Genomic DNA, 22,822 nt, shown 5'->3' with positions numbered 1-22,822 from the left:
ATTCAGGCCAGGCCATGCCTCCTAAGGGTTAGTTCCTAGCCCACTGGGGACAGAAATACTGATTTCCCACTGCAGGCCAAAGCGTGTTTGTGAACCACTGTGGCTTCTGGGTCAGCTCAAGTCTTCTTAAAAACTTAAAATAGTTTTTATTAAATATACTTATTACATATAAACAGGAAAAGCAATCATAGTTTAAAGAACATCCGGGTTCTTGAATACAAGCTACAGTAATGAAATACCCTGTCCTCCCTTTCTCCTGTTCTAGGGTAACTTTATTTCTGAATTGAAATTCCTTTTTAAATTCTCGCCATATTTGTGTCCTTAAATTATCGTTAGTTTTGCAAAATTCTGAGCTTTACAGAGATGCAATCAGACCAGTTATGTTCTGTAAGCTGCTTCCCTCCCTCCTTCCTGTGTTGTCACTTGTCACTGTAATTAACTTTCACTAGTCTTTCGTTATATGAAAAAGCTAAATTTTACTTTTCCAGCAAACAGTTTTGGACATTTGGCTTCATTTTAGTGCACTGCTAATACAGTCGGCAGCAATGGATCTTTTAAAAAATATTTTTATTGATTTTTAGAAAGAGGGTTGGGGAGAAAGAGGAAGATGGATGTGCAATGTGAATGCTGAACGTCAGTGGGCTGCTTCCTGCACGACCCCCACCAGGGACCTAGCCCACAACCCAGGCTCGCCCTGACCAGGAATCGAATCGGCACACTTTTGGTGCACTAGATGATGCCCAACGGAGCCACACCAGTCAAAGCTGCAATGAATCTTTTTACCTGCTGTTTCTTGAGTAATGGTTTTCAAACTGTGGGATATGTCCCGACTGGAAATCAAACCTAACCAATTGAGCTGCTGTACCAGTGCCAGAACCAACCTTTTTAAAATGAATTAATTTAGGATGAAATTTAGATGCATCTCATATTGTAAGGTGGCATTTCCCGCAGTGTTTGCATGTTGCAACACACATCCATATTCCCTGTCCCTCGACAGAACCAGTCCTACCACGTAGCTCCTGGTCTGCTCCCCATCCACACACACTCAGTAGTAGGGTTTTTAAGGTGTGCCAATCTGGTAGTAGTGAAATGGCTTATCACTTTGGTTTTAATTTACGTTTCCCTGACTACCACATGAGGCTGAGCAGGTTTCCTGTTTGTCAGCCGAGTTGGATTATTTTTTTAAAAGGTAACTTATTCTCCCAATTGCACAAACTTAATCTTGAACAAATCCATCTTTGTAACCTGAGAAGACTGCCTTCTGTGGACATTCGCTTGGAAGTGATGGCTGCGGGGCGCACACACAAACACAACTCCTCTCAGGTAGAGTACGATGTCAAAGGCAGAGAGAGGCAAGGGAACGGCCTCTGGATGAGCCATCCTTAAAAGAACTAAATTCTAGAGTGATTGACAGCAGACCTTTGATAGTCAAAGGGATATACCCCAATACCTTTGAGAAGCATTTCATTATGAAATACTACTTCACAATAATTTCTCTAGTAAAAGCCTGTGCAATGAGTTGAGAAAAGTAAGGTCGTACGTAGGAGCTGATGCTCGGAAATCAGTTGGGCTGATTCGTTGGCTTGCATAGGCCAGCCTGTCAATCCTGATTCAAATTTGTGCTTCTGCAGAATCTGAAGTGACTTTTCTGGTTTTAATGCTTTGGAGTTATGTGCAAATAGTTGAGACCACACGTGTTAAATATTTGAATGCTAATTGTCTTCTGCACTTCCTTTTATTATCATCGTAGCCTCTGCATCAGGATACACAGCAATGATAGCAGATTTCTTTTTAAAGCTTAGTATTAAATATTAAATATCTCTCCCCATTTTACATTACTCTGCCAAGAAAAAAATTGAAACTCAAGTTATCTGAAGCCTGGACACACTCCCATGATTAGCTGCTGCCTCGAAGTCGGTGACTTCTTCCTGCCGTCAGCAGATCCAGGCCCCAGAGAGACGGGACCGGTTACAATCGTTTCTGAAAAGTGTGCTACAAAATGGATGGCCTGTTCTAAGCCATGTTACAAAGTAAGGACAGGGGTAAGGGAGGGACGTTTTCTTCCAGAAAAATTTCTGAAGAGTCCCAGTCCATCATTTTTCCCCAAAATGGTTGGAGGGATAAAATCTCAACGTGAGCTTCAAAGCGCCCTGTGCCAAGGGGACAGAGCTGCCTTGCTGAGGAGGCATGGCCAGTGGATCACCCCTCCTCGCGAGGGGCATGGAAAGCTTTCCCCCGCCCTGAGGTGGGAAGGTGGGCTGAAGCCTGGCTGGCACTGAATTCTCTAAGAGGTTTCTTCTAGAAACAGACAACTCAGACGCTTCCTTTCACTTCAGCAGGAAGTTATTTTTGAAAGCACTTGGGAAGGTCCCCTCCAGCCTTGCGGGAGGCTCAGAGGAGAGAGTCATCAGTACAGCCGCCCTCCAAGCCGTAGCGGAATTCCTGAAGGTTGGAGACCCCGTAGAAGTGGACGAAGGCTGCTGCCACCACCAGGACGTGAAAAATCTGATGCGACTGGAACTGGGGGAACAAGAGATGACCCTCAGGGTGATGGCAAGGAGGGATCAGACATGAGAAGAGAGCTCTTACCTCATCTAACTTCTCTCAAAGTTTTATATAAAAAAATGATATATTTGCTAAGAAAAAATTTTAATGTTTTTATTGATTTTAGAGAGAGGAAAGGGGAGGGAGAAACATCAATCAATTGCCTCTGGCATGGACCCTGACTGGTGGATTGTATGCACAACCTGGGCATGTGCCCTGACTGGGAACTGAACTAGCGACCTTTTGGTGCACAGGACAGATGCTCAAGGAACTGAGCCACGCCGGCCAGGGCTAGAAATTTTAAAAAGTCTTATCAGAGCTCAGCCAGCTTGGCTCAGTGGTTGAATCTCCACCTAGGGACCAGGAGGTCATGGTTTGATTTCCAGTTACGGGCAGAAGGCAGCCAATCAGTGACACTCTCTCATCATGATGTTTCTATGTTTCTCTCTGTCTCCCTTCCTCTCTGAAAAAAATAATTATAGAAATACACCAAAACGTTCATCCTGATCACCTCCCCTCCCTGCCCACTTCCCCTGTACATATATGTACCCCAAACACTACATGACCCCATGTCTGTACTGCCTTTCTCTCAGACCTCTCACTGGGGCCGGTCCCTGACCTCAGGCACTGCTGGCAGGGCCGCTTCTTACCCATATGTCGAACTTCCCGGGAAAGAAGCGCTCAGGAATCCGAGCTGCGTAGAGGCCGGCCCCGGTGATGTACATCACAGCCATGAGGAAGAACCAGCCCATCTGGCCCACGGTGGTGGCCTTGACAAAGCCCTCGGCGATGGTGAAGTGCATGGTGGGCACGACGCCGCTCAGACCGAGGCCCAGGAACACCCCTGCACGGAGCAGACAAGACGGTCAGGGAGGGGACGGCTGCCTGGGGGTGCACACTGCTGCTTCTCTCTGGAGTTCAAGTGTCTATGGCCATCAGCTACTTTTCAGGAAATTTGGCCACAAAATGGAGAACCATTAGCAGCTATTTCTTCAACATCCGGAATGGGAAGAAGGCTGTGAAAGTGCTCATATGGATATTACCCTCTAAACAGCACCAAGAACAAGCATCTCATTTTTATCACTATTTGGTAGGCAAAGTGACAGACCAAACCCTCTGGGGAATCAGATTTGCGAGCAGGTACAACAGGTGAACGAGTCATCCTTCACCTGCTCGAAGCTCTGCTGCCATCAGGACTCGGATGGCAAAGCTCCAGGTGCCTTTGAGGTGGGAGGAGTGGAGTTTCTCGTAAGATCAGACAACATTAAGTAGCCAGGCTCTGCCCTGAGCAGGCAGACATTCAAGTTAGAAGCTGTTGTAGCTACTGGGACAGACGTGAGGTAAGAGGAAGGGGACCCCTGCAGTGCACACAACGGGGAAGCGGGGGAGCGAAGGGGGGGTTCTGGGGGGGGCCGACAGGGACCACCTTCTCCACTCCTAGATCTACCTCGTTAAAGCACCACGCCCAGCATGTGCTGATGAGTAATGTACATTTAATTCTTTTAACTGAAAGTTACAACATTCCAGATGATAAGGAGGTGTTGCTGCAAGTAATAAAGCTGAAGAGAGGAGTGTAGGTGGCACAACCCAAAGACGCTCACGCTTTAGCTGTTCCAGTGGTTGACATCCATTGGAGGCCTTCCGTATGCACCCGACCTGGGACCGAACTGACAGCCTGACTGGGAATGGAATTGCTGACCTCTGGGTGCAGGGAATGATGCTCAGTCAGCTGAGCCGCCCTGGCCAGGGCTGTACATTTTCATAAGAGCAGTCATTTCTATACTTGCAGCCAATTGACAAACTTGGTCATTATGTGGCTCATTAGTGTGCTTATGAAATATGAAACCTGGGGGATAACGGAGCTTTAAAAGTCCATACTGTTGCCTGACCGCGTCCCAAGCATCAAAAGGCTGCCAGTTTGCTTAGGGCATATGCCCCAGGTTGTGGGTTTGATCCCCGGTGGAGGGCATACGATCAATGTTTCTCTCTCACATCAACATTTCTTCCTCTCCCTCCCAGTCTCTAAATTAATAAAAACAACAACACTGCTCTCAGGATTCTAAACACAAATCAGGGTTTGAGTGGGGTCCTCAAACTGCCCATCGCAGGGCCTAAGGTTGAGCCCATTAGGATCGATTACATCACCTTCATACCCACCTGCTCTTGTCTGCCGGTGTTTAGGCGTGGCAAACCGGTCCCACTGTGCCACAATGATGGCGGAGATGCCCAGGACACAGATGATGGAGAGGTAGATGAGCCGTGGCTGTGGGGAGCAGTAGAAGGAGTAATAGAGCCAGGGGACAAAGCTCCCCATAATCAGTAGGGCAATCCCTGAATAATCCAGTCTGAAAGAGAGCCAGAATTAAAACGCATTAGTGGAGAAATGAAGGCTTCTATGGCTTGTTCAGCTGTGTTTTTATGTTTTCTCTTCTCCATTGGCTCGCAGACCTGACCATCGCCCGTCTCTCATCTGTATCCTGGATTGAAATCCCACAGGCCACACACCTGTCTTTGCAGTGAAGAGTTGCTATGAGTCCCCAACCTCGGAACTCTCTTCCCCTCAGTCGTGAAGAGCCACCACCGCCCCCCCCCCCGCCCCGGGGCACTTAAATTCAGGAGCTGCTTCCAGCTTTTCGCTCGGGCGGGCTCTGACTGTCCCCCCAGCTCTGACAGGTTGAGTTCTAAAAACAAACCCTTAAATTGGGAGTAGTATTAAGGGGTACTGCTGTTCTAATTGACTTTTAAATGATAAAAATGTATTTCCATTACTGGTGTTATTGGGAAAAAACAAAACAACCCACCACCAAAACCAACAACAAGAAGCAAACACGAACTCCAGGCTCAGCATGGGATTACGGGAGGCACCGGATGACAGCATCTGAGGCTTCCAGCGACGTGTGGGCAGCGGAGATAAGCCGCTTGGCTGCGGGTAGGCGCACAGCAGCACGCAGCACAGGACACGCCGCCACGCCCTGTGACCCGGGCGCGTGGGCCGGAGAGGAGCCCACTCGCACCCAGCTCACACGGGACAGCGCTAGGCAGTGGGAACCACATTCCGCAGCTGGGTTCCAGCTGCTGAGGCTGCCGTGAGTTTTTTCATGAAGGATTTAAACGAGCCTCACGGACAAGCTAGAAAGCCTTTCCTCTGGCACAGCAGGGTGTCTTTAGGGGTCACAGGACGTGACAGCAGGGCCTGGTATTCTCCCCCCCCATCCCAACGTCAGGTCTCCCACTCACTTGGAAAAAGTCCGAGAGACTTTCTCGGAGTGACAGTAGACGGTGTGAAAGAGCCAGGAGAAGCTGAGGCAGAGCACGGCGCCCAGGAAGAACATGCCGAACACCACCTTCTCCTGCAGCGGGGCCATGAAGTACATGTTTGGTCTCAGCATCGTCAGGATCCCCAGAAACAGGAACAGCACGAACCCTGGAGGAGGAAGAAAAGAAAGCCTGAGGAAGAAGGGAAGGTGTGCATATCAATGGTGTTAAGTCAGTGCTGACATGACAGGGTTTAGCTGTGGGAACTGTAGTCCAAAGTTTCTGGAGAAAATGGCACCAGGCACATAAACCCAGACAAAACAATCATATAAGAAAGTGCTGGCATTCTGCTGTGACAAAGGGAACGCAGGAAACGGAAGGAGCTGTCTCCATGCCTCCAGCTTCCAGGGAGACCAGACAACACAACACCTAGTTGCATTTTCTTCTCCCAATCCCCCCCCCCCCCCCCCCCAGCCTGTCTTACAGACCAAGGACCGAGAGCCGACCACGCTCACTGGCAGTTTGGAGGTGCAATGCCGGCTTCCCATCGGCCAGAGCCACTGGTTCTTCCTTCCCAGAGACACAGGCTGTAGAACTCCTTTCCCGCCCAGATCGCTCACCAAGCAGATGGGTCCAGATGTTGCCGGTCTCTGTGTGGATGCGGAAGATGCTCCGGAAGCAGGCCCGGAAGGAGGGCATGGGCGGGCGGTGGCCGTGGAGCAGGTAGTCGTTGTCTTTCAGCCAGTCAGGGAGCACGTCATACGGGATGACCCTCCAGCGTCCCTCCCAGACCTGGGACAGGTGGGACATGAATATGCATATGGCTTTTTAAAACCATACATTTCAGCCCCCTTGACCCAGTCCTGGAGATGCTGGCTGCCCCTGCTCTGCCCCTCCCTCGAGAGGCTGAGACAGTGTCCTTTGGAGCAGGTGCTCTTAACCCAGGACACATGGACAGCGAGCAGAATCCAGGACACTCAACATTCCCCTCCATCACAAGTGTGAGCAGCAAACCACAGTGGGATTAGAACTGTGACTGTCACCAACAGAAATCACAGATATTTTCATAAATTAGTTTTACAGATATCCAAATATTTTTATTCATCACTACTTAGAACTTATAAATTTTGTCCTGGCCGGGTAGCTCAATTGGTTAGAGCTACCCAATACATAAAGGCTGTGGGTTTGATCCCTGGTCAGGGCACATACAAGAATCAACCAATGAATGTATAGATAAGTGGAACAACAAATTGATGTTTCCTTTCTCTCTTAAAAATCAATAATAATAATTTAAAAAACCATAAAATTTTAAATTATTTTTATTTTAATTTTTAAAAAATATATTTTATTAATTTTGTACAGAGAGGAAGTGAGAGAGATAGAGAGCTAGAAACATCAATGAGAGAGAGTCATTGATCAGCCGCCTCTTGCACACCCCCTTCTGGGGATATGCCCGCAACCAAGGTACATGCCCTTGACTGGAATCGAACCTGGGACCTTTCAGTCCCCAAGCCTACGCTCTATCCATTGAGCCAAACCGGTCTCAGCAAAAAACCCATAAATTTTAATACAATATTTTAAAGCTTGTCATTAATGTGTATTTAATGTATTAATAAAGGAGCCCAATCACATTTTAATATTTTGATGATTGCCAAAGGGATCCACAGCAAAAAAAAAATAAAAAAAAAAAAAAAAAATTGAGAGCTCCTGTTCAGAACATATATAAATTTTTATTTATTTACTTATTTATTTTTATTGTTTAAGGTGTCTCCCCACCATTGCCTCCCCCCCCCCCCAACACTCCTGCTCAGAACATATTTTGAATAATGCTTTAACACACCAGGCAGTAAAAATCTGCTAGCCCGGTATTTACTGCACCTTAAGCAAAAACAAATCCACACGCAGGAATAGAAGGTCTTTAGCCCACCGTAGGCCCACCCGCTGGGACACCCCCAGGAAGCCCACCGGCCCTCCCCCCCGGGCCTGAGCGCTCAGCACCTTGTACACGAACTCCTCCATCTTCTCCATGGCATGGTGGGCCTGCAGCGGGAGGGTCAGGACCCTCACCTCCTCCTCCTCCTCCTGGGGCGCTGGGCATGCTTGCTCTTCTTCAGCCTGCGTGAAAAAACACACACAAACCAATCCCAGCAGTCATCTCCTACACGGGGCTGCTTCAGGTCAGCCGTATCTGGGGAAACCAAACGCAGTGCTGTGTGCACAGGGCCTGTGGCCTCTTCTCTGAGGCACGACAGCTAAGTTTACGACACTCTGTTCAAGGTTTACTGATGCTGTGTGAATGCTGGCGTGAAGCTCAATTCACACCCAGGAGACAGGCTGATGGGAGCTGGCAACGAGGGAGGACACAGGATCAGCACGTAGTCCCCCCGTTCTTTAAGTCTGAAGCCCCCCCCCCCCAATCTCTAAAATAGCGCTTCTCAAGCCCCCTATTTCCCAAATACTTCCATCTTCCAGACCACGAGATCCTCAAACAGCGGGCAGGTTTGAGGAGAACTCCTGGCGGAGGAAGAACTCCGGAAAGACGACTCACTTTGGCTGGGTCAGCGATGCCGCGGGCACCCTTCTCCTCCAGCAGGGGTCCCAGTTCCGCCAGCTCCACTGTGTCGGTCTCCCTGTTACTGGCAGGAGCCCCATTGCCCTGTGCCACCGCAGGTCCTTTGTGAGCAGACATCTAGCTGGTACCTCAATGCCCTGCAGCTTCAGCTTGGGGGCAGGCTGGGTGTCTCAGCCCCAGGGGGCAGAGATCTCCCTGTGACGGCAGACACTGAAAGCAAACACAGACAAGAAGGGTGCTGACAATTCGCTCCCCTCACAGTTCCATTTCCACAAGTCAGCACTGAGTAAGATGCTGATAAACTCACTTCTGTCTCCAATTCTCAAGGCCAATTAATTGCTAGAATGAAATCTGTTCCTTCTCCCTCTTTAATAGTATCCTTTACTCAGAACCCCACTAATCTTACAGGTGAGGCTGAAAACAGAGCACCTGGTTGCTCGCCTTCAAAGCATCTGTGGTTCTTATACCAAACTGACACCACAGAAAAACAGGTGTCTACCCTCAAACCTCCTCTCCCACCAATTTGTATGGACCCCATTGAGTGAGAAGAAATAGCCCATCAATCCCAAAGCTATTCTGCCCAAGAAAGGTCTGGCTTTGAGACTGTGGAGCAAAAATACGAAGTCAACACCTGGCTGTAACTACAAGCCCTCCCAGGCTTGGAAAGGAAGTGAGTGCCAGCTGCCCTCAGCTGGGTCTTCCCTACGGAAGCTCTGAGGAGTGCAGATGCCCTGCATGCAGAGGAGCGTGTGGGCCAGCTGCCCAGTGGCTAACTTCTCTGTACGGCCTACTAATTCTATTATAGGATTAGAGCGTGGGCTCCACACTCAGAGAACACGCTTCCCCACAACTTCCCTTTAAAGAACCAATAACTTACCTGGAAGCAGGAAGCGGAGGACAATCAGGAAGACTTGCCCTTTGCCACACAAATACCCAACAACCGGCTCAGCCACCACAGCTCGTAACCAAAGCCCCACTCAAACTTAGCTTTTCAGAAACCAGACAGGCACACAGATTCTTCCAGAAAACCAGAGAATCCTAGAACTCAGTTTTCTAGGAAGTCTCCAGACCTTCAGGTGTTCCAGAGCTGGATTTCAGACAGCAGCCTTTAATCAGGCCTCAGGGTGATGAAAATAATACTGAAAAGTGCCCAAAGTGATCAGGTTTTCCCCCCTCTCTCATAAACAAAGGAGTTTATTACTCACAGCTATAGCAGTCGCCATAGTTTTAGCATTTTCTTGCCCTGGTCATCTGTGTCCCTGTAACTCCAGGGCAATGCAGAGGACCAGGTAACACCTGCACACGAATGAGTTGCTTTACAGGAGTGGAAACTAAGCTCAGGGAACCAAAACGTTTATAAGGGACAGTAAGGTGACTGCTCCCAGGAGAGACCATCTCTTCCATGGTTGGTGACTGCATTTTGTACCAGTTCTTCTTCTAAAATCCGAGAGGAATCACACTTCCTTCTCAGGGTTTATGTAGTCAAGTGAGGGCAATCCTCAAGTTTCAAAAGTCATGCTGTGCTCAACTCTCAAGCACAACTGAAAGCAACAAGCAAACTTGGTTCAAGAGACAAACAATAATTCACCGTACAGAGGCCTTTACACGGTGTCAACACAAGGAGAGTTCCTCTTTCTTCAATTGCGAAAGACCGGCAGGACAGATGCCGCTTGGGCAACAGCGGAGCCAGGGAGAACAGGAAAGGGGAGGGAGGCAGCCCACGTGAGAGGGAACGTTGCGAAATCCCTGTCGGTAGGCTGACCACAAAACACGGCTCCTCACAGGGAAGCACTCCCCCATCCACAGCTTTCCTAAGAAATAATGTATATTGCTGAAACTGGTTTGGCTCAGTGGATAGAGGATCGGCCTGCGGACTGAAAAGGTCCCGGGTTCGATTCCGGTCAAGGGCATGTACTTTGGTTGCGGGTACATCCCCAGTAGGGGATGTGCAAGAGGCAGCTGATCGATGATTCTCTCATCGATGTTTCTAACTCTCTATCCCTCTCTCTTCCTCTCTGTAAAAAAAATCAATAAAACATATTTTAAAAAATAATGTATATTGGAAAAAACATATGAATAGCTTTGGGCATTTTCAGAAGTCAGTCTCAAAAGGAGGATGCACGTAGCTTCGTGTACTGCTGGCAGTACTTCAGGGGTGGCCAAAACGTCCCTCTCAGGAGCAGGGGTCCGACACCACCTCGCTAACAAGTAGATTCCTGTCCCCGATTCTAGTCAGAGCCCTCAGTCCACAAGGAATGAACGGATGAACGGGGCAGCTTTCCAGCCAGCAAGCATGTGACTCGTTAACTTTTTATCACCAGCTCAGGGTTTATGCACTCTCTTGTGTTTGTTGGGCTTTCCCTGTCACTGAATATCGAACTCGTATGTTTAGTGCAGACCCTAAGGCGTTCTCGGGTACGGTGCAAAACACAAAGGGGAACAAGGTGAGTCCTTTTCTTCAAGGAGCCTACAACCAGATGCACAAGGTAATCTGTGGCCCGTGCAAAGCCAGGGATACAAGAACCCCTGACCTAGCACAGCCACACACAAAGTTCAGTTTCTCTGGATGTTGGGAAACTATTTTACGGGAAGCAATCAAGAGTAATGCAGACAAACTTTAAGTTGGGCAATTAGGGTCAGGATATCAGATGCAGAGCCCAGCTTGGTAGCCTTAACATCTCATTTGATAAGAAAAGTGCCTTTGCCTAGCATTCTCCCGGGATAACCTCAGCCTTTGGCCACCAGCAAAGTCTTTTTTTTGTTTTTGTCCAAATCACTTGCTGCTAATTTTTCTGATTCCCTCCGACTCCTCTATCACTCACTCATACACTCCCTCCCCCTGGCATTGTCTCCTAGATTCAAGTCACTAAGCCTAACACCCGGTGACTCATGAACCCGCCATTGGCTACAAGATACGTCATGCAATGAAATACATACAGAGGAGGTCATCATAGTGAGCAAAAGTCCACTGTCCACTTTGGTCTTCTAAACTGTAGCAACACAGAGACAGGAGAGGGAGAGAGAGGGATCGGAGGTCTGGCGAGAAAGAAGAGCAGGTGATACTAGGACCTGAACATACAATTTCTGACAGGGCAGACCACTCAAACAGCTGGACGTTACTGAAAACATTAGTCTCTAGGACACATAAAACCGGCACGAAGCCCTAAGTTGTTAAGATGGGTTCTGGGAGCACTAAGGACTTCAGCCAGCTATATCCTTATGTATTTTAGAAAATTCACCACACCCGATAATAGCAAATTATAATTGGGCCAAATCCCACCAAATGCATTTTTTTTTGAGGGATTTCTTCAATCCCAGCTAATAAGTCTTTACCACTAAGCTTTCTATCTGGGTAAACCAGTATCAGGGAGTAGACTATGGAGGCAGGGAGGTGTTTGTGCTCCTATAAATTAGATAATCTTGTGCCCCACTTGGGAAGGACTGACCCTCAATCCCTCGCCAGCCAGCTGGAGAGTTTACGTCCCTCACAGGTCTCTGAGACATTTATGCCGCGAGCCAGTTCCCAATGTTCCAGGCTACTGCACACTCCTTCCCTGCAGTCAGAGGCACAGAGCTTCTGGAGGTTTTATTCTGGGGTCCCTGCACCCCTAGAGGTTCCAAGGGTAGGCTCAGCCTATGCCTGCCAGATTCTCACTAGTTTTAAAGCAAGACTAGTCTAGCGGAAAAGACAAGACAGAGCACAGCTGCCTTCTCCTCCCCGCACTCTGCGGGGAAAAGGCCTATTGCTTGAAAATTACCAACTGCAGTGACAGAGCCTCCACTTTCCTACTTGATGCCAAGTCACTGGCTTAAGAGTCTGAAGCGGAAAATCACAAGCTTACGTCCTTTATAGCTCTTCTCCAGCTAAAGCAGTCCCAGCAGGAGAGGTTTTATATCTCACCACCCCCCCCCGCCCCCCGCCAGACAGACAAGCCTTTCAAATGCCATGATTAAAAAAACAAAAAAAGAAGAAGAAAACAAGCAGTACACAGGCACAAGCAGCAGTCCCAGCCAGTCCCCGTTTTTACGTGAACACCTGGCTATCAGTACATTACAGATACACGGTGAGTAGTCACACAGCATGGTGGTCACTCACACTGGGTGCCCCCGAAGCCCCAATGAAACAAACGCAAACCAAGCGCACACTTAGAAGCCGGTGACTGGGAACGGGTTTGTCTAGGGGGCACTTCCAGGGTCCTTTTGAACCGAGACAGCTACAAACTTTATAAGGAATAGCCACACCCCAACACTTCTGAGCAGGAAAAGAGAAATCGGAGTGCAGTGAGAGGAACAAAATCCAGGGAGCAACATCAGGGACGAATGCACCTTAAGGAGAAAACGTCATGATTTTAATGGGTGTCAGCACCAGCAAACCTCCCCCCCCCCCACACACACACTCTTCATAAAGCTTCTAATCTAAAGATGGATGTTCAGTTCGCCAGGGTGACCACAGGGTGACCAACATAATAATGTCGTGTACCAGGAGTGTCGGTTTGGCTTTATAAGGAAGCAGAGACCTTCCAGGGAAATAGAGAACTGGCCTAGAAGCAGACATACATTTTGTTTTTGTTCTTTCTTTTTCTTATTTTCCCCCCTTTTTTTAGTCCTCCCCCCACCCCACTTTCCCATAAAGGATTTGTGGAAAGGTAAACTGAGGCCAGCCTGAAGACCCGGAAGATGGTCTGACAGCCGGCCATTAGCTGATGGAGCCTCCTGCTGCTTCCTGAGATTCTTTCCCACTTGCAGGTACAGTGACCGATTTTTCTAATCCCTTGAGAATCACAAAAATGCTTAGCCACTGAGAACAAAAACACTTTCTGACTCTACTCTGCAAGCAGGTACAGTGGACGCGCTCGAAGGTGGGCCTCCACAGGCTTTGAGGACTGATTCCCCTCCCCAAGGACCAACCAGGACCCCGGGCAGAAGGCACTCCTGGAGTAACTTCTGTGGCTGGGAGCTGGGACCTGGGACCTGCGATCTGACATCACGATCTGTTGAGCACCGCCCAGGGTGCACTCCTCCTACCACAGACGCTGTAAAAACATGGGGAGCAGCAGCTGCACCACGACAGGTGACCCCAGCCCTACCGAGAGGAAAGCGGTGAGCAGACCCCACCGCTTCGTTTCAGAAAAGAACCATTCACTTGGTCTCAGTGGGCAGCGTCGCTCCCTGTTGCTGTCGGTCTTCTAGCTACCGGGGGAGAGACTACGGGTTACTCAGGGAAAAAGTCCTACGTGGGCTCCGATCGCTCCTCCCACACCGGACTCTGTGTGAACTGAAATGCCGCGTCAGTTTCCCAGGAAGCAGGAAAAACCGAGGGGAAGCATCTATCTACTTTGTTTTCTTAAAAAACCAAAGGCGTGAAGGGCAAACCTCACACAGTAAGATGACATACATCAGTGCAGAATTTCCGAGGGGATGAGATTTCCTTTTCTGCACAAAGTAGTTGAGCCTCTGCTCCATGTCAGCGTCCAGGATTCCCGTAAACAAAGGTAAACTGCCCACCAGCCTCCGCTTTTCCAACACCAAGGGGGGGGGGGGGGGGAGTCACTGCCTGGGTCCGATCTGACAAAGATTGTAAGTCGAGGATCCTTGGGGCGCCCAGGCCCCCGGAGGCGGGTCCCGCTGGACAGGCAGGCGGTCCTAGGAGCCAGCCAGGCCCCCAGCCTCACCCCCGCTCCCCACGCGCTCGCGCCGCGGCCGGGACCGGGCTTCGTTCCGGGCCCGGCCCTGCCCCAAGCCTGAGCCTCAGCCCGAATCCCGACGCCTCCCCCGGCGGCGGGGCCGGGAGGACGCCGCACTCACCAGCTCGGCCGGCAGCTCGGCAGCCGGGGCCGCGGCCCATCCGCCCGCCAGCGGCTCTGAGGTCGCCCCGGAGGCGGCGCGCGGCGGGGAGGGGCCGGAAATGTTTACACCGCGGACCGCGGGGGAGCCGGGGGCGCGGCCGGCGGCAGGGCGGGGTGTCTCGGACCTCGGGGCGCCCCCGCCCCTCGCCGGCTCGTCCCCGCCCCTCGCCGGCTCGCTCCCGGAACTTACCGCCGGCGACGGGCTGAGCTGGGGCCGCGGACGCCGCGCTACATCCCGCAGCGCCGCAGGCGGCCTGCAGCCCGGCGGCCCTGGTCCTGACGCTCCCCGCGCCGGAAGGGGACCCGGCGCTGACGTCATTGCCGCGACGCAGCTTCTGGCCCCGCCCCCACGGGGGCGCGTCTTCCTCCAGCGGGCCAATCACAGACCCGCTCCTGGGCCACGCCCCCGCGCAGCTCCAATCCTGAGCCCCGCCTCCAGGCTTCCTGAGGACCACGCCCCCTGCTGCACGCGGGAGGGTTGTCAGGGAGTTGGACCGGACCCCAATGAACTTCATCCAATGCCGGCAAGTCCCCCCATCTCACCGTGACCGGTGCCAGTTGTTGGCTCCTCCAAACACTCCGGGGTCCCTCCCCTATTTATTGAACGGAACCATCACGTGCCGAGTGCTGGGGTAAGTGTTCGTTGGGCGCCTGCTAGTCTTTGCAGAAACATACGTAGTTGCTTCCGTCCTGGCAGGAGAACTCACTGCCAGGCTGTGCTCCCACGCTCCCCTTCCTCCCACTCCCCCCCCCCCCCCACCTGAGTGCCGGTCTTGGGAGACACAGGTGGTGTAGCCCTCCTCTTAACCACAGAAAGTGATTCGAGGCAGCGATTTTCGACCCAAGAGCCAGATCAGCAAAATTTATATATTTTTTAGTGTGCTACAGAATTTTAGTAATTAAGTTTACATGGGCTATGAGATGAAAAAGGTTGAATATCACTGATAGGAGGAACCACTTTCTCAGTTCTCCGGAGGATGGTGCATAACTAGTGCTACTTTAGATGGTAGTTGGTTAACGTCTATGGATGCCTGGAGGCAGTGAGATTCTCTTGGTGCTGGTTAAAAGCACGGGCTTGAGTAACACAGACCCAGGCTTCCATTCCTGGCCAGCTGATGATCTTGAGCACCTTACTGAATGCCTCACCTGAGGAATGGGAAGAAAGCCGTGCTACTTCGCTGGGTCTTTGTCAGGACTGAGATGATTTAGGCAGGCTCTCGTATGATGCCAGGCGAATGGCAAACGCTTCATACATGTTAGCTGTTCACACAGCGGCGGGGACGGGCCGGAAATGTTTACACCGCGAACCGCGGGGGAGCCGTGTAAGTGATGTCTGTTGTATAAAACCCTCAGAAACATTCATTGTCCACAGGACTGACTTTAATTTTCTTCAGCGAGACCTTGGCCAAATCCTTAATCTTAAGACTCAGGATTATCATAAGGATGAAATTGTGAATACTTAAGCAAGTGTCTGGTTTGTGGCTGTGAACTCAGCAATGCTTTTTCTTCTTTTCCTCCTCCTCTGAATCCTCCACCCATCCATATCTTTTATCTCTACTCTGATAATTATTTATCACACGTCGATCTTATTTTAGACTAGGAATTCTTAGGGGGTGGGAGACCAGTCTTGTCACGGTGTTTGGCACATGGCAGGCCCTAAATAAATGTTTGCATATTGAGTGGATGAGACAGAAACCCGTGCAAAACAAGGAACAATGACCTTGTGTGTGAAAAGTTTTCTGTGCTGTGTGTGCTGCTGTACTATCTGAACCCAATAATCCTAAGCACAATTTTCCTTTTTGGAGATGAGGAAGCTAAGATTCTCCCCTGTATACACAGCTAGTAGTGCACACATGCTAGCTGACCAAGAAATGTTTGATGGGATACCAGTAACAGAATTTACTGATGATTCTGCTTTATGGAAGGGTTGAATTCTCAGGGTCCCATAAGCCGACTTTTAGGGGCCCCAGAGAGAGCAATACATTGGTTCCATGCAAAAAATCAATGCTGGCCTTTCCTCCTGAGACAGATGCAGTTTTATCCCAACGGGACTAACAAAAAGCTGCCTGGTCCAACCCTGGGAGTTGGGAGTGGATTGGGTCATGACGTCATAACACGAGAGGGCAGACAAGACGGATGGGCCGCGGAGGGCAACTCTGTCCAGGCACCAATAAGTCTGGCCGGGCTGGTGATGTCAGGTTTTTTTTTTTGTTTGTTTTTGTTTTTTTAATGTATTTTTATTGACTTTAGAAAGGATGATAAAGGGAGAAATAGAAACAATGACCAGAAAGAATCACTGATTGCCTCCTACAGGTCCCCTCCTGGGGATTGATATCCCAACCGGGGCATATGCCCTAACCTCCTGGTTCACAGGTGAACACTCAACCACGGATCCACACCGGCTGGGCTTAGGTTACTTTTAAAGGAGAAGGCTTCTCTTCCAAACAGAAAGACAATGCTTTCATTTGTGTGCCAGGTACCCTGAAGGGTGTCTATGGTGAAGTCAAGAGGAGGGAGAAGGAAGAATGGCCAACAAAAGGACCACTGGACCTGGGCTCAAAACGCATCCCCTTTCAGCTGTACTCTGTCCCCCACCTGAAAAGCCTCCAGGGAGAGAGCTAAGCTTCTGCTTCTGCTGAGACAGCTGCAAAGATGATCACAGTTTGGGGACAGCTCATTTTAACACCCAGGACAACTGCTCAAGGGTTCTTGGGAAGACCTGGAAGAATTCTGTGCTGAGAAGCCCCCTTCCTCCCAAAATTCTCAGGTGTGAAAAGCCTTGGAGACAAGACCCCTAGACACAATAGCCCTACAGGTATCCCACTGGGGCCTCAGTCCATTTATTCGCACAGCCAGGGGTTCCTGCCACAAGCAGCAGCCTCAGGCTGTGGACAGCCACTTCCCTCTAGCCTGGGCTGGGCAGGAAGAGACAGACACACAAGTACATATTTGAGATTCCTCTCTCTGAGGCCTGCAGGTCTGAAGAAACCACTTGCTCCTCTCCTGCAACCTCGGTGAGACTAGCTCTAAAAGTCTGCTCAGCTTGCACTCACACCGAATCTGCTACGAGTTAAGCACCGAGCAGTAAGTAAAACCCATCACATAGGTTGTTCCTTCCAACACAGACAAAGAAGAGTGCGATGCTACCCAGGAATTAGCCAGGCTTGGAAAGAACGTACACTGCTCCGTGGCCTGACCTGGGCCTTTTGTCACAGGGAGGTTTGGGGGGGCCTTCCAGGGAACAACTCAGCCTTAGCTTTCTTCCAGGGCTACAAGGATGCTGTTCCTGTAGGTGTGCCATCAGATTTCAGCTTCAGAGAAAGACAGAAGGCTTATCCTCCCAGGAAAGAGATCTAGGACTTACAGCAGCCGAGCACTGACCGGGACCATGGCGGGGAGCGGTCAGTAGGTGAAGCGCATCTTTTGAGAGTAGCCCAGTTTGTCCAGGGTGGGGTGGCAGGCCAGCTGCACCATCGGGGGAGGCCCGCAGAGGAGCAGCAGCACATCGTCCCCCGGGGGAGGCAGGTGCTCCCGGATCATGTCCGCAGTCACAAAGCCCCGGCTGTAGGCCCAACCTGCAGTGGAGAGGAGGAGAACAGTCACACTCCAGACCCCTGCTGGCAAGGAGTGTAGGGCCCTGAGGTGGGGAGGCCCAGGAAGGCTCTGGGGAAGGTGTCAAGTGAAACACAGCCTGCGCTCAGCCTGCCTCAGCAGCACAGCCGTTCCTGCCCCCGCCCGGTGAACAGGAAGCTGAAGGAAAGGGCCGGGAGAGCACTGTGTCCCGGCACACAGACGTGGGAGCCCAGCAGTGTCAGGGAGGTTGGTTCCACCGAAACCAGAACCCAATAGGGGCGAGGCCCTGGTGCTGGGATTCCAGCATGGGGAGGGTACCTGCTGGGGCGTGATCCAGAGTGAACCAGAGTTTAAAGCGGCCGGGATGTTGGGCCTGCAGCTCCTCCAAGTCCTCCCGCAAGATGATGTCTTTCTCAGTCTGAAACGGAGAAACAAAGTCTTAGGAATCTTCTCAGGCCCACATAACATTTTGTAACCAGGAGAGAAAAAGAAAACACGACTGTTTAGGTTGTTAGGATGAGGGGGAAGGAGAGGGGAGCGGGTTTTATTTACACAGCAAGGTGAAATAAAGATGGCATATTTAACCTAGGTAACCCCATGAGCAAGTTTTTATGCTCAGGACAATATTCCAAAAATGTTTTCTTCTTTCCTTGGGCTCAGGGGAGGAACTGGCTCAGGGCTTTGTCCTCTTATTGTGGCAGAGGGTCCTCTAGCTACCGGGGGGTCTTGGGCACTGGTCTGTTTCTGCCCATGGGTGCCACATCTCTGAGCTGACCCACCAACTGAAAAGTCCCAGGACCGAGAAAAGCAAACCAACCTGGTTGGCAAAAAGCAAAGAGCACTGGGTTGGATCTTTGGGGTCTTTCAGGATGGCCCGGATCAGCTGAAGCATCGGGGTGATTCCTGCACAGACAGCCACAGGGAGACATGGCAACCACAGCTTACCTGTTCCAGCTCCTTAGCCAACCAACGCTTTTATCTGAATGCGTCCCGTTCACCACCGCACCCACCTCCATTCAGTGTCCAAATCCTCTAACCTCCTGTGTGTTCTCCAGCACCCACTTTTCTGGGTAGACATGCCTCTTACCATAAACTCACAAAAATTCCTATCTGGTAGGTGAACTGTAGTCATGCTCCATAGTCACATAAAGCTCATATTGTTAAAGTCCCTCTAAGACTTCCTCTCAACGTCCCCTGTTGGCTAGGACTCAGATGTCACAGGTGTGACTCAGTGGGACAGGGCTGAGGAGGGCTGGCAGGTTAAGGACAAATGTTCTGGGACCAGGCAGAGATGGACACCAATCCTTTACCTCTTAACCTCTTTGCAGCTGCATTTCCTCATCTGTAAAAGGGAAAAGCAACTGCCCACTTCACAGACTCGGGCGTAAAGAGACTCCCACAGTGGTGAATGTGTGGAAATGTCCAATGCTAACTCCCTTCTTGACTGGCCTGTTTCTAGCTGTGTCCCTGTTCTCCTCTGAAGGAGATCCATTCCGTGTGAGGTCTTAAGGAGAGTACACGTGAATTATTTCTCATTCTATAGGTTAAAAGAACTTGCTTTTGGTTTCTACCTGATCATGATTTTATTTTTCAGGTACTGGGGGGCCCTGGGCATTGCTGGGAGTTCCAATTCCCAGCTTGATCCTGATCCCAAAACCTTCCGAGGGCCCCTGGGAAGTTCTCATGGCGACATCAACAACGGTGGGTGGGAGAGACGGGCCCCCAAGCAACACACACCTGTCCCGCCGGCGATCATGCCCAGCCTCTTCGCCACGCGGGGCTCCGGTGGGGACTTTTGGTTGGGCTGAACGCTAAAATTCCCTGAGAAGTCGAGCGGAGAAGGGACGGAAGAGTGGAGTCAGCGGAGGAAACGAAGAAAACAAATGCAGCGCTAAAAACGTCCCAGGCCAGGTTAGCAGCTGCAATGAAATCTGAGCCTGGAGCCGGGTGGACATCTGAGTTGAGCCAAACCCTAATAATACACAGGGGGGACAATGGGGCCGGGGCCACATGGCCTGTATTATTAACCACCAGTGAGTTCAGGCCCACACAGTGAGTCAGCAGCTGCTTTGGGCAAGAGGGTCACCCCTAGTCAGGGCAAGGGGCCTGGGGACAGGTGTGAATCTACTCTCCCAAGTGCACAGAGCAGCCCCAGGGATTTGCTCATACTACTTCCCTGGGAAGGGAAGGGCTAAAAGCTCTCTGAATAGCTCAGCCTGAAGGGCGAATCTGTGAGGCAGGGCTGCTTTATTTATCTCCACAGCTGTCATGGTGGGCGAATTCAAGTGGACAGGGAACTGACCCTGATCCCGGTGACAGGTGGGCTGAGACCTCTGCCCCTCTGTACTGTCAGAGCTGCGTGTACAGGAAGGGCAGCCCTGGCCCCTCTGCACGGCACGTGTGCCCAGAGGACAGGAGAGCTGGGAGGGGCTCAAGGAGCAGAAGGGCCGTTACCTTTCCCCGTGTAAGTGAGCAACCCACTTGGCCCTCGAAATTCCACCACATCCCCAATCTCCAGGCTGTCCAGGTACTGGGACATCTTCCCTCCCTCGGGAAATTTGGGGTGAACACCTTTCAGGTAGACCTGATAAGACAGAATGGAAAAGACTTTATTTGGGAGGGCATACAGAAGGCCAAGAGACACATGAAAACATGCCCAAAGTCACTGATCATCCGAGAGATGCAAATCAAAATGACAATGCGGTACCATCTCACACCTGTCAGAATGGCAATCACCAACAAATCAACAAACGACAAGTGGTGGCAGAGGATGTGGAGAAAAAGGAACCCCCGTGCACTGCTGGTGGGAATGCAGACTGGTGCAGCCACTGTGAACAGTATGGAGTTTCCTTACAAAACTAAAAAATGGAACTCCCATTTGACCCAGTGATCCCACTTTTAGGAATATATCCAAAGAAACTAGAAACACCAATCAGAAAGGACATATGCACCCCTATGTTCATAGCAGCACAATTCACCATAGCTACGGTTTGGTAACAGCCTAAATGCCCATCAGCAGATGAATGGATTAAAAAACTGCGGTACATCTACACAATGGAGCACTATGCTGTGGTAAAAAAGAAGGAATTCTTACCATTGGCAACAGCATGGAACTAGAGAGCATCATGCTAAGTGAAATAAGCCAGTCAGAGAAAGATAAATATCACAAGATCTCACTCATTTGTGGGATATGATGAACAACATAAACTGATGAACAAAAACAGATCCAGAGACCGAGAAGCATCCATCAGACCGTCAAACCTCAGAGGGAAGGTAGGGGAGGATGGGGGTCAGCGGGAGAGATCAACCAACGGTCTTGCATGCCTGCATATAAGCCTAACCAATGGACACAGACACCAGGGGGATGAGGGCATGAGTGAGGGTGCGGGGGGAGGGGGGAGAGACAATGGGAGGGATAAGGACACATATGTAACACCTTAATCAATAAAGAAAAAAAAAAAAGACTATTTGGACTCTCTAGGCTGGGGCCATGTATGCACATGCTGTCTTTTCCCCAGTCCACGTACTCTTCATAGCTACAAAGGACACCCATCTCCTGCTATCTAACAAACTTAGAAGTTTCCTCAAATCCCAGACAAAGTAGGGTGGAGATCTTCCGGGGTTCCTTCCTACCCCCTTACCTTGATGACAAGATCCACATAGCCTTGGTCTTCGTCACTGGAGACAGGAGTGTACGGTCTGATGACCAGGCTGTCATTGATTCGGGCTGATAAGTAGACATGTTTGCCTGGGGACCATGCAGAGAACGAGATGAGGGTGGCTTGTGGATGTGCTGCCTTCCAGTTACCTTTCAAAATACCCAGGGAGGTTTGAGAGAACGAGGACATCTTGCCCCTATAAGCTACCAGGCAGGGAGGACTCACCCCTTGGAGCCCCCAGGGGGACCCCTCTTCAATGCCCAAGGGACAAACTCTACTCAGTTACAACCAGGGCCTTAGCAGCAGCAGCAGCAGCAGCAGCAGCAGCAGAGAAACTAATGAGTATAAAATGAGTGTTTGCTCAGGGGGAGGAAGAGCAAATTCTGCGGGAAGGAGGGGGACTGCTGAGTGTTAAAAGATGTCTGGGGCACAGAAGCCACACCCGAGAATGAGCCAGTGACAACCTGGAGGATCCAGCCAGGCGAGGAAGGGGAGAGAGTGAGGAGGGAGGGCATGGACGGAAGCTGCGTGTTTTGGGAGACTCCAGAAGGAGAATCGCGCTCTTAGGATGCCAGGAAAAGGAGCCCACACGTTCCTTACCCACAGGCAGCCCCAGCGTGTGCTGGGCGGTGGGCAGGGCAAATCGGAACCTCCTGGTGTTGTGGCTCACAGTCTGGAGGGACGGATGACAGTGTCACCAGGACATACCAACCGCAGTGGACGCTGTGGCTTCACATCAGGAGGGGAGCTCTGGTCCTGCCTCTACCTCAAACCCCTTCCTCCTCCGCAACTCACCGTCTTATCTAGCAGCCGCAGCAGGTACTTCTCATTGGGGTCCAGGAGAGTGACCAGGGGGCGGCGGGACCTCCGAAGCAAGTAGGAGCCCAGGGCCAGGCCGAGCAGAGTCAGCAGCCCCGCCCCGAGAGAGGCCAGCAGGCCTGGGCTCTGTGGGGAGAGGAGGCGCGGTGACCGCCCCGCGGAGGTGACCGTCCCGCCAGAGCCCCAGCGCGGGAGCAGGCGCAGGCCGGAGGGGTTCCCTGGGCAGGGTCCTGGGACCCGCCATCAGGGCGAGGGCGGAGGGGGGGACCCCAGGCCCATAGCCGAGGGGCCAGAACCAGGTGGAGTGGAGTCCCTGGGGCAGGGCCTGGAGTCCGGTCTCACCAGCTGGAACCCCATGACCGATCACCGCGTCCTCCACCGCTGCTGCGCCCGCGGGTCGTTCCCACGAGTCGCCGCGGGGCGGGCCAGAGGCGGGGCCTGGAGAGAGCTGGGCTGGAAGGGGCGGTCGAGGGCCCGGAACCGGGGAGGCGGAAGGGGCGGGACAGGAAGAAGAGGTGAGGCCTTACCGGGAGCTGGCCGGAAAAGCAGGCCCG

At 51.2% G+C, this 22,822-nt stretch overlaps 2 protein-coding genes across 10 annotated transcripts; both read right to left on the bottom strand.

The window, feature by feature from the left end:
- Nucleotides 1–1,704: 1,704 nt before the first annotated feature.
- On the bottom strand, nucleotides 1,705–14,540 carry ADIPOR1 (adiponectin receptor 1). Of its 6 annotated transcripts, none has more exons than XM_084868631.1 (9): nucleotides 12,516–12,692; nucleotides 11,309–11,407; nucleotides 8,348–8,581; nucleotides 7,798–7,914; nucleotides 6,420–6,591; nucleotides 5,782–5,968; nucleotides 4,702–4,889; nucleotides 3,195–3,388; nucleotides 1,705–2,520 (listed from the first exon to the last, which is right to left on the bottom strand). In XM_084868631.1, exons 3-9 carry the CDS (start codon nucleotides 8,486–8,488, stop codon nucleotides 2,392–2,394), a joined length of 1,128 nt encoding a protein of 375 aa, XP_084724757.1. In that variant the 5' UTR covers nucleotides 8,489–8,581; nucleotides 11,309–11,407; nucleotides 12,516–12,692; the 3' UTR covers nucleotides 1,705–2,391. The 6 variants fall into 6 exon arrangements, with proteins under 6 accessions (XP_084724757.1, XP_084724758.1, XP_084724759.1 ...); XM_084868632.1 differs by having other exon boundaries at nucleotides 12,594–12,692; XM_084868633.1 differs by having other exon boundaries at nucleotides 12,614–12,692.
- A 510-nt stretch (nucleotides 14,541–15,050) lies between these two features.
- CYB5R1 (cytochrome b5 reductase 1) lies at nucleotides 15,051–22,750 on the bottom strand. Of its 4 annotated transcripts, none has more exons than XM_084868635.1 (10): nucleotides 22,611–22,750; nucleotides 22,245–22,394; nucleotides 22,050–22,122; nucleotides 21,432–21,598; nucleotides 20,245–20,374; nucleotides 19,528–19,611; nucleotides 18,608–18,693; nucleotides 18,109–18,208; nucleotides 17,582–17,792; nucleotides 15,051–15,363 (listed from the first exon to the last, which is right to left on the bottom strand). In XM_084868635.1, exons 1-9 carry the CDS (start codon nucleotides 22,623–22,625, stop codon nucleotides 17,620–17,622), a joined length of 978 nt encoding a protein of 325 aa, XP_084724761.1. In that variant the 5' UTR covers nucleotides 22,626–22,750; the 3' UTR covers nucleotides 15,051–15,363; nucleotides 17,582–17,619. The 4 variants fall into 4 exon arrangements, with proteins under 4 accessions (XP_084724761.1, XP_084724763.1, XP_084724760.1 ...); XM_084868637.1 differs by having other exon boundaries at nucleotides 21,432–21,538; nucleotides 22,611–22,748; XM_084868634.1 differs by lacking the exon at nucleotides 15,051–15,363 and adding an exon at nucleotides 17,042–17,503 and having other exon boundaries at nucleotides 22,611–22,749.
- Between the last annotated feature and the right edge of the window lie 72 nt (nucleotides 22,751–22,822).

Source organism: Pipistrellus hanaki (genome assembly GCF_964339955.1).
Source record: "Pipistrellus hanaki genome assembly, chromosome: 20".
NCBI lineage: Eukaryota > Metazoa > Chordata > Mammalia > Chiroptera > Vespertilionidae > Pipistrellus > Pipistrellus hanaki.
The sequence above is the reverse complement of the archived record's forward strand: the minus strand, read 5'-3'. Positions and strand labels throughout refer to the sequence as shown.

Bases quoted from the DNA above. Each gene is read 5' to 3' on its own strand.
- ADIPOR1 (XM_084868628.1), bottom strand. From the start codon at position 8,488: ATGTCTGCTCACAAAGGACCTGCGGTGGCACAGGGCAATGGGGCTCCT. The intron at 4,890-5,781 runs GTGAGTGGGAGA...GCTCTCTTTCAG, and splicing joins GTCTCTCGGACTTTTTCCAA to ACTGGATTATTCAGGGATTG. The intron at 2,521-3,194 runs GTAAGAAGCGGC...TTGTTCCCCCAG, and splicing joins CCGGGAAGTTCGACATATGG to TTCCAGTCGCATCAGATTTT.
- CYB5R1 (XM_084868635.1), bottom strand. The intron at 22,123-22,244 runs GTGAGTTGCGGA...CCGTCCCTCCAG, and splicing joins TGCGGCTGCTAGATAAGACG to ACTGTGAGCCACAACACCAG. The intron at 18,209-18,607 runs GTTGGTTTGCTT...TCTCCGTTTCAG, and splicing joins CTTTGCTTTTTGCCAACCAG to ACTGAGAAAGACATCATCTT.